General features: G+C 47.5%; 1 protein-coding gene across 1 annotated transcript; it reads right to left on the bottom strand.

The window, feature by feature from the left end:
• Window positions 1–716: 716 nt before the first annotated feature.
• Window positions 717–3,617, bottom strand: CHKB (choline kinase beta). Its single transcript, XM_006888098.1, has 11 exons — window positions 3,394–3,617; window positions 3,030–3,138; window positions 2,791–2,904; window positions 2,471–2,604; window positions 2,199–2,294; window positions 2,023–2,081; window positions 1,856–1,937; window positions 1,676–1,784; window positions 1,499–1,602; window positions 931–1,012; window positions 717–791 (listed from the first exon to the last, which is right to left on the bottom strand). Exons 1-11 carry the CDS (start codon window positions 3,615–3,617, stop codon window positions 717–719), a joined length of 1,188 nt encoding a protein of 395 aa, XP_006888160.1.
• Between the last annotated feature and the right edge of the window lie 8,341 nt (window positions 3,618–11,958).

Below are 11,958 nucleotides of genomic sequence, written 5' to 3'. Positions count from 1 at the left end.
CCGCCCTCACCGGGAACCTGACACTCACTCCCAAATTGGGGTCGGTAAACAGATGCAGGCTGGAACAGGAACCCCCTACCCAGGCAGACAGGCGTCAGGAGTCAGGTCTAGGAGCTGGTTCCCTGCAAGTTCAAGGTTGCTCGGAGGCCCCAGGGGGAGGGGGGCAAGGTCTCACGTGAGTGTGGTGCATTGCAGCTAAAAATAGCCAGATGTAGGGGAAAGGTGGGGCTTGTGTCAACTGGGCCACCGCAGAGCACCACTCTCCCCACCTCCCTGTGGGTCCTAGCAAGACTTACCTCTCCGGACACCTGGAGCACAAATCCTGGAGTTCCTGATGAGAAACCCTCGCAATCACCTGTGTCCAAGGCGTTGCCAAGCCCTTTTGCAATTGTGTGCATATGTGTGAGACTGGGACTGGGGGGACGTGTATGTGTGTGTCACTGTGACAAGGGGTGTGTGTGTGTGGTGTGTGTGTGTGTGTGTGTCACTGTACAAGGACTTCCTACTGCCTCCTGGCAGCAAGGCCAGGTTACCCAGAAAGAAGAGGAGATTTTTACTTTTGAACAAGTTTATTGTCTGAAGGTACACAGCCCAGGGCTTCCTGCCATTGTGCACAAGGACACACCAGGTCAGCCATCTCCCCGTGGAGCTCAGCACCGGTGTCTGGGCTGCCCTCCAAGGTCCAGCCCTGGAGGCCCTGAGGAATCCGGCAGAGATCAGGGCTGGGGGTGGACACTACTCAGCTGCCTCTTTTGCTGGAAGTAGAACTGGAATCGAGACTGAGCATACTCCTAGGAAGGAACGGATGCCCTGTGAGCAGTGCAGGCCAGCTTCCAGCCCTCAAAGACCATACCAGCCACTAGGTTTTGGAAGGTGCTCTGTCCCCCGACTCCAGCCGCTCCTGACACACCCATCTTCTGGTTTACTTACCAAGTACCCAAACTCGATGGTGGACATGGACGCCTGGAGGATGGACCAGAGACCCCAGAAGAAGTGAGAAGCCAGTGCATACCTAAGGGCGGGCAATAACGCCAGTGTAGGAACTGCATCCCCTGGCTGCTGCTCTAACCCCTCCCTACTGCCCTAGCACCTTTGTCCTGGCTCCAACTCCAGACTGCTTCCTCACTCCCTGGCCACTCTTGTGGCTCCTCAGCCCCTCCTCATGTCTGCCCCTTCTCCTGAACCCCTCTCCTTTCCCCCTCACTCCTCTACTCTCCCCTCTACTCCTCTTTTGTACCCCTTCGCTCCCTTCTCTGCTCCTCACTCTTCTGCTCTGCTCCTGTCTCCTCTGCTCCTTCTCCTTTGCCCCCTCTGCTCCCTTCTCTTCTCCCCCTCCTCTCCTCTGCATCCTTTTCCTTTGCACCCCATTCTCTCTTCTCTTCTGCCCACCTCTCTTTGGCCCTTCTCAGCTCCTTGTCGCCTCCTCCTCTTACCCATCTGCCCCCTACTTCTTCTGCTCTGCTCCCTTCTCCTCTGTTCCCCTGCCCTTATCCCTCACCGGTTGACTTCCACCAGTAAGTCATCTTCTTGCTTCCTCTGTTCCTCGTGGGAAGGAGTCTCACCTTGCTTCACCTCTGCTAGGTAATGGCGAATAAAGTGGAGCTGAAATCAACAGCCACGGTGAGCCTACAATCAACACCCTTGGTGCCCTTCCCCCTTCCTCCCCACCCCACACCTGCTGTGCCCTGGATGGGTAGTCTGCTGGCTTCGCTGTGTAGAAAGGCCACTCCTCATGAGTGTAATCGTAAACCCACTCGCAGAAATGGTTCCCAATGTCAAAGCCCCTGGAAGGGAGGAGGACACTCAGCCTGCAGCAGGGGTGCAGGGCAGGGAACAGCCTGGGAACAGCCCGCACCTGTAATTGTAACTGCTGTACTCAAAGTCCACAAGCATGAGACTGTCTGCATTTTCTGGCTCTGAGAGCAGCAAGATGTTTCCTAGGGGGATGCGGTGGGTTTTGGTCACTCTCGGGCCCTCTGGCCTTCACCTCAGGGTCAGGCAGACGCAGATACACTTTTTTACCTTCCTGGATGTCATTGTGGCAGAAGACCACTGGTGATGGAGTGGAGTCCAGCAGCTTCCTGTGGGAAAATGGTGACAAAGGTTCTGACTAACAGTGGCCAGAAAGCTAGAGCTAGCTGGTGGTCAAGCCCAGAGCGTCACCCTCGGCATATCTCAGGGGGACCTGGAAACCTCACCTAAGGCTGCTCATCTCTTCCTTCAGGTTGTGAATGTCCAGCAGGTTCATCTGAGGGAGGTCTGCAGGGGGCAGGTCCTGGATCTGCTGGAGGTACCTGAAGCCCAGAGAATAGGGTTTGTTTCCTCTGCTGCCCCCAAGCACTCCACACCTCCCTAACCTCCAGGCCCTGGCTTCTGGGTCTTGCTTTGATTCATCTAACAGGTGGAATCTTACCCTGTGGGCTGTCAGTCAGAGCCTATGAGAAAGCCCTGGGACCTGGGGCTGGCTCACCTCTCCATGGTCCCAAACAGCCAGCGAGGCTCTTTGGTGAAAGGCATCTCCATGCCGTGGAACTGGGCCATCTTGGTGGCAATGGCTGCTGACAGCACTGGCTCTCGAAGCTCCTGAGTTTTCAGGGTCCGACTCTGCACCCAGGAACCTATCAGGGTGATGAGGGGACTGGGGAGGGAGGGGGATGGGATGGGGGCTGGGGGAGGTCAGGGTCTGGTGGGGGGGTTGAATTCCCTACCTGGGGCTGAGGGAGGGGAAAATAGACTGGAGGGAGGGGAAGGGTCTGGGCAGATGCTTCAGGGAGGTCAGGGAGCTCGTACTGGAATGTACTGTTCCAGACGGCCTTCAGGGAAGACACCATAGAGCTGGGGCCCCAGTGATCGCTCAGCGAGGATGGCGAACATCACACTTTCAAGGACCAAGGAGTCCACACCCTGAAGGAAGAGTGACAGCAGAGGGCAGAGTGCGGCCAGCACAGGTGAGGACAGCCTGTGCAGTGGGCAGCACATCCACGTGAGGGTCCTGGCGCCACTGGCCGCTGCCCTCTCGCCCTCCTCACCTGCAGGATGGCCCCGTACAGCCGAAGTAGCACCTCCCTGGGTTCCGTGCCAAGACTGGGCAAGTGGTCGGGAAGTGAGCAGCGGAAGAGCAGGTTACTGAGGCCACCACTGCAGGTCCACAGGAGCGTGCTCAGCTTGCGGGTGCTGCAGCGACCTTGCGCCCTGGACCCCTGTCTGCCTGGGTCCTCCGCCCCTTCTCGCTGCCCTCGGACCCAGCCATCCTCCCAGGTCACAGGTCCCAAAGGTCCCTTCTGTGGCCCTCCCCAGGCGCACGCACACGGGTCTAGCATGGACAGTGGGTGTCCGGAGGGCCTGGGCGTGCCCTCGATCGTGCGCAGCAGGCGCTGACCCCTGATCCCCCACCTCACGGGGTGCACCCTCAGCTCCTCCGGCCGCACCCGGCGCCAGGCTCCGCCCAGGTACTCCCGGCACCACTGGTGGGCTCGGCGTTCCGCATCCCGTGACAGCGATGAAGTGCGCCGCCGGATCGGGGCTGCGTCCGGGCACTTGGACAGCTTCAAGCTGTCGCTGGCCGGGCAGCCCCCGAGGTCCCCGCCTCTGGCCACAGCCGTCAAATCCGCCGCCATAACTCGGGCAGTGCCTGGCCCTAACTCCCTGCTGACTTCGGGCGGGTTCGGCTCCTTCCGGCCACGCTCGGCTCCGCTTCCGGCCCTGCCCGCCGCCTCGGAGGCTCTCCGGCAGTGTTCGGCTCTTGTCGGCCCCGCTCGGCTCTCCCCGTGACCCGGGTGCGCCACCCGAAGGCCAAGTTCCTGCCGGTTTTGCTCTCTTTGGGTGTGGGTGTCAGCCCCTCCCAGGAAGGGGATTCGCGAAAGACAGGCTTTTGTTTGGACCACGGGCCGGAAATGAGAAAACAGAGTAGGCCAATCAGAAGCGAGATATGTGGTGGGAGGCGGAGCAGCGCATCTTGTCACGTGATGAGGTCTGTGGGCGGAGCGTGGCTCTCTTGGCTCAGTGAGGACTCTCGCAGCAGCTCTTGCTGCAGGTCATCTCGTACAGGTGAGTTGAGGAGGGCTGGTCCTTTCCTTGCACAAGGAATTTGGCCGAGGGACAGTCAGGCGAGGAAACGCAGGACAGCGCGAAATTGCATAGGATGGATGAATGAGTGAAAAGCTGGGTTCCCGACATGGAGTAGGTGCACTCGACACGACTGAAATGACTCCCAAACTTAAACTCTGCTAGGAGGCTATTTCTGACTCCCAGGGACCCGAGACGTTCTCTCTTCGAGCTATTGGTAGGTTTGAGTCACTGACCTTTCGGTTAGCAGACTAACAGGTTAGGGACTTTGCCACCAGTTGTTCTTTTAAAACAACTCTAGACCATTTGTTTGTTGTTTTGTGCCATCAAGTTGACTACATAGCGATCCTATGAACAACGGCTCTGAACCTTGCCCTATCATGTGCCAGCCTCACTATCTCAAACACATTCAAGCCAATTGTGACAGTCACTGTATTAATCCATGTTGTTGAGGGCCTTTTTCTCTTACATGATGTCCTTTTTCAAGTACTGGGACCTCCTCACAACATGGTCAGAGTATGTGAGATGGAGTTTCACTCTCCCTGACTACAAGAAGCATACTAGTTTGTTTCCCCTTCCCCAGGACAAACCTATTTGTTCTCTTGGCAGTCCATGGGATATCCAGTACTCTTCTCCAACATCACAGCTCAAAGGCATCAATTCTGTCATTTTTATTTTCTATTGGTTTGCTTACAGAGTTCATAAAGGCATCAATTCTTATCTCATCATTAGTAATTGTCCAACTTTAAGATGCATAGCAAGTAAAGACCATGGTGTGAGTCAGGTGTACTTTAGTCTTTAAACTGACATCACTGCTATTTAGTAGTCCAGATATGTCACTAACAGAAGACTTTTTTTCCCCAATGCAATTTGTCTTTTGATTTATTGACTGCTGGTACCAAGGACGTTGACTGTGAATCCAAGTAAGATGAAATAATTGACAATTTCAATCTTTTCTCCATCTGTCATGATGCTACCTCTTGGTCAAGTAGTAACGATTTTTTGTTTTCTTGATATTGAGATGCAGTCCAGAGGAAAGGCTATGATTCTTGATCTTCCATGTCCTCACTTTTAGTGAGCGAGTTGTGTCATCTGCATAATGCAAATTATTAATGAATCTTCCTCCTGGTCACCACACAATTTCCTTCTTCAGGGGGTTGTACCAATCTTACTTTAGTCTGGGAGAGTTTCCCACTCCACAGGCTCTTTATATCCAGAGGTAGGACCAAAGTGAGATTCCATTGTGGTACAGGGTCAGATTACCCAGGCCAACACGGAGGAGAAGACTCAGACACTGAGAAGATTCCAGTGCACCCATCCTATCTCTTTGGCTGCTGCCCTTTGGCTTCTGTACTGTTGTGTATGTTCACTCTTGCATCGACGGGCACACTCTCCACTGCCTCCCTCATCCATGTGGCCTTCGTCCTTGGCTGAGGTGGCAGCCACGTGACTTGACCCACTGGACTCTGGCAGTGCTTGCTGGATCATGGTTCATTAGGTGCAGCTCAATGGATTACCTAAGGCAGCTTTTCTAGCATTGTCTTTATAATTCTCACCAAATGGCCTGGATTGTTATGTTGTTGTTAGGTGCCATGGAGTCAGCTGAAACTCAGTAGCAACCCTGACTACCACATCTGATTCTAGGCTGCACCATCCTCATTCTCCTGTGCGGTCACAGTGTCATTCTGTCTTGTTGAATGGCTCAATCTCCTCTATTGACCCTCTGCTTTTCCTAGCATACTGTCCTTTTCCAGGGACTGGTCCCTCCTAACAACATGCCCAAAGTGCGTGAGACAAAGTCTTAACCATCCTTGCATTTAAGGAGCACCCTTGATGTTCTTCCTCTAAGACTGATTTGTTGGGGTTTTTTGGGTGGTCCATGAAATATTTCATATTCTTTGCCAACATCTCTCCCATCACTTCTGTTTTCCTCATTCATTGTTCAAATTTTACATGTATATGAAGTGCCAGACCTTGGAAGAAGACACCATGCTTGGAAAAGTAGGTCAGTGAAAGAAAGGAAGACTCATATAGGTGAACTAACACAGTAACTATAACAGTAGGCTTGAGCATCATGGAGATTGTGAAGTTGGTGCAAGACAGAGCAAGGTTTTGATCTTTTGTTCATACAGTGAATCTATGTTCATACTATGAATCTTAGTCAACTTGATGACCCCTAACAACAACATTGCAGGTAATGACCGAGTCACTCACTCATTGTCAACTCATCTCTGACCCTACATTGAGTTTCTTAGTTAAACACATTGGAAGAGACTGCCTGTTTTTTCCCCATGGAGCCTTTGGTGAATTTGAGCACAACTTCCTAAGGACTGAATTGTTGTTATTGTTATTAGATGCTGTTGAGTCAGCTATGATTCATAGTGATACTATGAACAGCAGATCTGAATCTTGCCTATTCTGTGCCATCCTCATGGTTTCTTAAACTAAAAATTAGCCCCTGCAGTCTTAAATACACTACTTTAGCTTAACTAATGAAAATATCTGACCTGCACATTACACTTTTCCTTCACTAGACTATTATGTTGATTTTAAGAAATATGTATGTATTTGCTAGGCTATATCAACAGGTGTGTCCTGGAGAGGGTGAAAGCAATTTGCTCCTAGGAGGCAAGGATTTTGAAGCTCTGTCTCACATACTTTGGGCTTGTTGCCAGGAGAGACCAGCATTTGGAGAAGGATATAATGCTTGGAAGGGTAGAGGGTCAGCACAGGAGAAGACCTTGGATAAGATGCACTGGCACAGTGGCTGTGACAGTGGGTTGGATGTGTCAGAGACGGTGAGGTTGTCTTGGCATAGGACAAAGTTCAGAGCCATTGTTCATAGGATTGCTATGAATCAGAGTTGACACAATGGCACATAACAATGTTAAGAATTTTCCTCTGGTGTAGTGTTGTTGTTTTTAGGGCCAGTGAGCTGAATACCATTCATAGGCACCTTTTGAACAGCTTACCTGACCCCTGCCCTATCCTGCCCATCCACATGGTCTCTGATATGCTTGAGCCCATAGTTATGGTCACTGTCAGTTCATCTTCTTGAAGGTCTTCCTCTCCTACTCTGACCTTCCACCTTTCCTAGCATGATGTCCTTTTCCAAGGACTGGACCCTTCTGGCAACATGACCAAAGTATGTGAGACAAAAGTTTCATTATCCTTGCCTCTAAGGAGCACCTTGGTTTCACTTCCTCCAAGACAGATGTGCTTGTTCTTTTGGCAGTCCATGAGATAATTCAGTACTCTTCCCCAACACCACAGTTCTTAATCATCAGTTCTTCTACCATACTTATTAATTGTATAAATTTCTGATGCATATAAAGCAGTTGGAAACATACAGCTTGGATGAAGCATACCTAAGTTTTTAAACTCACATCCTTGCTCTTTAGCACTCTAAAGAGGTCCTTGACAGAACATTTCCCCTAAGTAGCCCTCTTGATTTCTTGACTTCTGTGATGATGAGTATTGATTGTGGACCCAAGTAAAATGAAATTGTTGACAATTTCTTCTCTCCATCTACCATGATGTTGCCTATTGGTTTAGTGGTGAAGATTTTTGTTTTCTTGATGTTGAGATGTAATCCATATTGGAGGCTGTTGTCTTTGATCATCTGTAGCAAGTGTTTCAAATACTGTTCACATTCAGCAAGCATGATTATGTAATCTGCATAATGCAGGTTGTTGATAAGTCTTCCTTCAATCCTGATGCCACAGTCTTCTTCATATGGTTCAGCTTCTCAAACAGGTTGGATAGGTATAGTGAAAGGATAAAGCTATGACTCACACTTCTTAATTTTAAACAGTGTAAGGGTTCCCTTGTTCTGTTCAGATAACTCCTTCTTGGTCTATGTATAAGTTTTGGATGAGCACAATTAAGTATTCTGGGACATCCATTTTTCTCAGTGTTAACCATAATTTGTTATGATCCACACAATCAAATGCCTTTCTATAGTCAATAAAACACAAGTAAACATCTTTCCAGTATCCTCTGCTTTCAATCAAGATCGCTGAGTCCAGCAGTGATATCTTCCTTTCCACATGGCTTCTTCTGAATCCAACTTGAGTTTCTAGCAGTTTTCTTGCATGTGATATTAATTAAATCTTTCAATAATTTCCACATTTTATTGAATCACTTTTTTGGGGTGGGAATGGAAACAAATACCATTATCTTCCAGTCAGTGGCGCTTCCAAATTTCTTGGCATAGTCTAGTGAGCCTGTCTAAGGTTACATCTATTTGTTGGGATATATCAATTGATTCAATAAATTCCATAAATAATATGGGACCTTATTTTTTGCCAGTGCCTTCAGTGCATCTTGAACTTCTTTTCATCTCAACAAAGTCACCAATTCTTTCCCTCATAACTTTGAGCCTATTGCTCCACTATGTTCTATCTTTAAACACTGTTGTTGTTGTTGATGATTGCTGTCGAGTCAAGCATGACTCATAGCAACCCTATGAACAAAAAGCATGAAGCCTTTCTATAACTATCGTCACTTATCAAAGTTCATAGAGTTTCCAGAGGCATGGTGTTTAGGAAGTGGATGCCACTACTGCTTCCAAATACTACAGTTGAGATATTTCAAGTCTAGCATGATTTTTCTTCCTTGGAGAGGACTTTATTATTTTTTTTCTGCCTGAATATTTGAAGGATTAGAGTGTGTTGATTATGGTTCTTTTGACAGTCAGTGGCTGGCTGTTCAGTGCTGTTCTCCAGCACCACAGCTCAAAGGCTTCAATTCTTCTTCTGTCGTCCTTATTCATTGTCCAGCTTTTAGATGTATAGCAAGTGATTGGAAAGACTATGGCCTGAATCAGATGCATCTTAGTCCTCAAACTGACATCATTACTCCTCGATAATTTGGAGAGGTTCCTAACTATAGACTTTCAAAGTGCAATGTGTCTCCTTATTTCCTGACTGCTGGTGCTAAGGGTATTAGTTGCGGATCCAAGTAAGATGAAGTTGTTGACAGTTTCAATCTCTTCTCCATCCATCATGATGTTGCCTGTAGGTCCTGTGATAAGGATCTTTGTTTTTCTGACATTGAGATGCAATCCATAATAAGGCTGCATTTCTTGATCTTCTGCAACAAGTGCTTCAAGTCCTCCTCACTTTCAGCCAGCAAGTTTGTGTCACCTGTATAACACAGGTTATTGATGAGTCTTCATCCAATCCCCACATTCCTATTCATAGAGTCCAGCTTCTTGAATACAGCATATAAATTGAATAGGCATGGAGAGAGAATACTACCCTGCCATACTCCCTTTTTAATTTTAAACTGTGCAGTGTTTTCCTTCTCTGTTCACATAACAACCTCCTGGGTCAGGTATAGGTTTTGCATGAACACAATTAAGTGCTCTGGGACCCCCCCCTCCCCATTCCTTTCACTGTCAGCCACAACTTGTAATGATCCACACAGCCAAATGCCTTTGCATAGTCAGTAAAGCAGAAATAGATATTCTTTTGGTATTCTTTACTTTTGGCCAGGATTTAATCCATCTGACATCAGCAGTGATAGCCTTGGTGCTGTGACCTCTTCTTGGTCCTGCTTGAGTTTCTGGCAGTTCCCTATCTATGTACTGTTCTAGCCATGTTTTGGCTTTGGAGACAAGGTTGATGAGGCTTCATCTCATCTACTTTGGGCATGTTGCTAGGAGGGACTATACCTTTCAGAAGGACATGATATTTGAAAGGGTGGAAGGTTGGCAAAGGAGAGGATATCTTTGACCAGATAGATTGACACAGTGACTGCTGTAATGGGCTCTAGTGTGTCAGGAAGTGTGAAAATGGCACAGGATAGGACAGGATTCGTGTCTATTGTTCATAAGGTCACTCTGAGTCCTACTCAGTTCAGTGGCACAACAATAACAACAACAGCAACACTATGGTTAAGAAATTAATTATTCACTTAAAATAATAATCCTGTATATGTTAACACAAGTATTTTTTTTTAAATGTTTTGTCAAGACTCTTTTGGACACTGCTGTGAAGTGGCAGCTGGCCGGCCCAGAAGGGAATACATTCACTGACCATCCTGACAGGTGATAACACCATTGATCCCTGATCACCCTCTAGCACCTCCAGCCCCACCCACAGCCAGCAGAGGTAGAGCAAATCCTTTCTGATCCTGTTTCATTGTAAACCCTCCAGCCTGCTACCCTTGGGCCACGCTGGGGGTGAGGGCTAACACCAACATTCAGGATCCAGCCAAGACATTGCTTTTGCATGAGACATCATCCTGCTTTGCCAGCTGTTCACATGAACTCAAAACCTCCAGCAATCAGTAGCTACAGGAATACAGTCCTAGAGCAGAAGGTTTGAGACAAAGTCCTTCCTCCTGAACTGTCAGACAGAGTGGTGAAGAGAGTCAGGGAATCTAGCTGCACTATTCTACAAACCAAGAAGGACAACAGACTTCAGGAGAGAGGGCAGAAAACAAGCCATCCACCCCAGAGAACTTAGTTGTAGGACCAGAGAGAAAGGAATATAAGCAGTTGCCCCTCACCCCTAGTCCCAGATAATTTTTCCCAGGACCAGAAAGAAAGAACTACAGGCAGGGTGAGTTGTCCTCCCCTTCCTTACTATCATAATAAGCTCCCCTGTGAAGCAAGTCTCCCTTTGAGTCCAGGGATCAGAAATTCAGGCAGGTTAAGCTTCCCTTTCCTTCTCTGGAGCAGTCATCTCCCAAGCCAATGTTATCAGACCAAGGTTTTTCTAGGGACCTAGGCAAGAAAAACTCTACCACAGCAATGACACAGAAGAAGCAGGCTACCTTACAAACTATACAAAACCAAAACAAAATATTACCCCATCAAAACAAAGATTCAAGGAATTTCCTGCAGCTAGAGAGTCTGATGGAACTTTCTGACACAGAATTCAAAAGAATAATGTTTGAACATTTTCAGTGGGTGAAAGAAAAATGAAGAATTACAGGATTCTAAAAGCAAAAGCCAAGAGGAACTTATAAAAACAATCAAAGACAATACAGACAACGTAAATGAGGCATTAGAAACTTTGGAAAAATAAGAAACTGTAATCCAGAATATGAGGACCAGTGTCTCAGATATAGTCAACATTTTGCAGGGACATATGAGCATAGTTGAAGAGATGGAACTCAGAACCAGTGAAATAGAATATAGAGCTCTCAGAAGTGATCTGTTACAACAAAAAGCAGAATCAAAAAGGAAGGAAAAAGAAGAAAGCCTAAGAATAATGTGGGATACCATCAAGAGGAATAACATGTTCATAATTGGAATCAGAAAGCAGGAAGAAGCAATAAAAGGCACCAAGAATGTTGTGAAAGAGTTATTGGAAGAAAACCTTTCAGGCTTAATAAGAATGAGAAAATATAAATACAATAACCTGAGCGAACCCCAAATAGAATAGGCCCCAAAAGAATAACACCAAGGCATATCATAGCCAACTTTGCCAGAATCAAAGATAAGAAGAGAATTCTGAAAGCAGCTAGGGAGAAATGAAGAGTGACCTATAAGGGAGAGCAAATAAGATTAAGTGCCGATTTCTCACAGAAATCATGAGCAAGAAGCAGTGGAATGACATTTATCACTCAGCGCAACTGTCAACCAGTAAAATTGTCCATCCAATATGATGGAGAGATCAAGATATTCTTAGAAAAACAAATTAAGGGAGTTTGTGAAAACAGCACTGCACAAAATAGAGGGAAGTCCTTACTGTGGTGCCACAGAGAGGAGAATAGATCAAAGTAACCAGCAACACCACCATAAAGAATTCAACAAAGTGATAGCAATAAAATTTTGCCTCTCAGGAACAGATGGTATACCAATTGAAGTATTTCAGATAACAGATGTTGCCCTGGATGTGCTCACCAAGTTGTGCCAAGAAATCTGGAGAACAACCACTT

Source organism: Elephantulus edwardii, unplaced genomic scaffold (genome assembly GCF_000299155.1).
Source record: "Elephantulus edwardii isolate Elephantulus edwardi_28Jun2011 unplaced genomic scaffold, EleEdw1.0 scaffold00064, whole genome shotgun sequence".
Lineage (NCBI taxonomy): Eukaryota > Metazoa > Chordata > Mammalia > Macroscelidea > Macroscelididae > Elephantulus > Elephantulus edwardii.
This window is presented reverse-complemented; position numbering and strand designations above follow the sequence as displayed.

Bases quoted from the DNA above. Each gene is read 5' to 3' on its own strand.
- CHKB (XM_006888098.1), bottom strand. From the start codon at position 3,617: ATGGCGGCGGATTTGACGGCTGTGGCCAGAGGCGGGGACCTCGGGGGC. The intron at 3,139-3,393 runs GTGGGGGATCAG...GTGGACCTGCAG, and splicing joins CTGAGGGTGCACCCCGTGAG to TGGTGGCCTCAGTAACCTGC. The intron at 1,785-1,855 runs GTGCGGGCTGTT...CCTCCCTTCCAG, and splicing joins TACAGCAGTTACAATTACAG to GGGCTTTGACATTGGGAACC.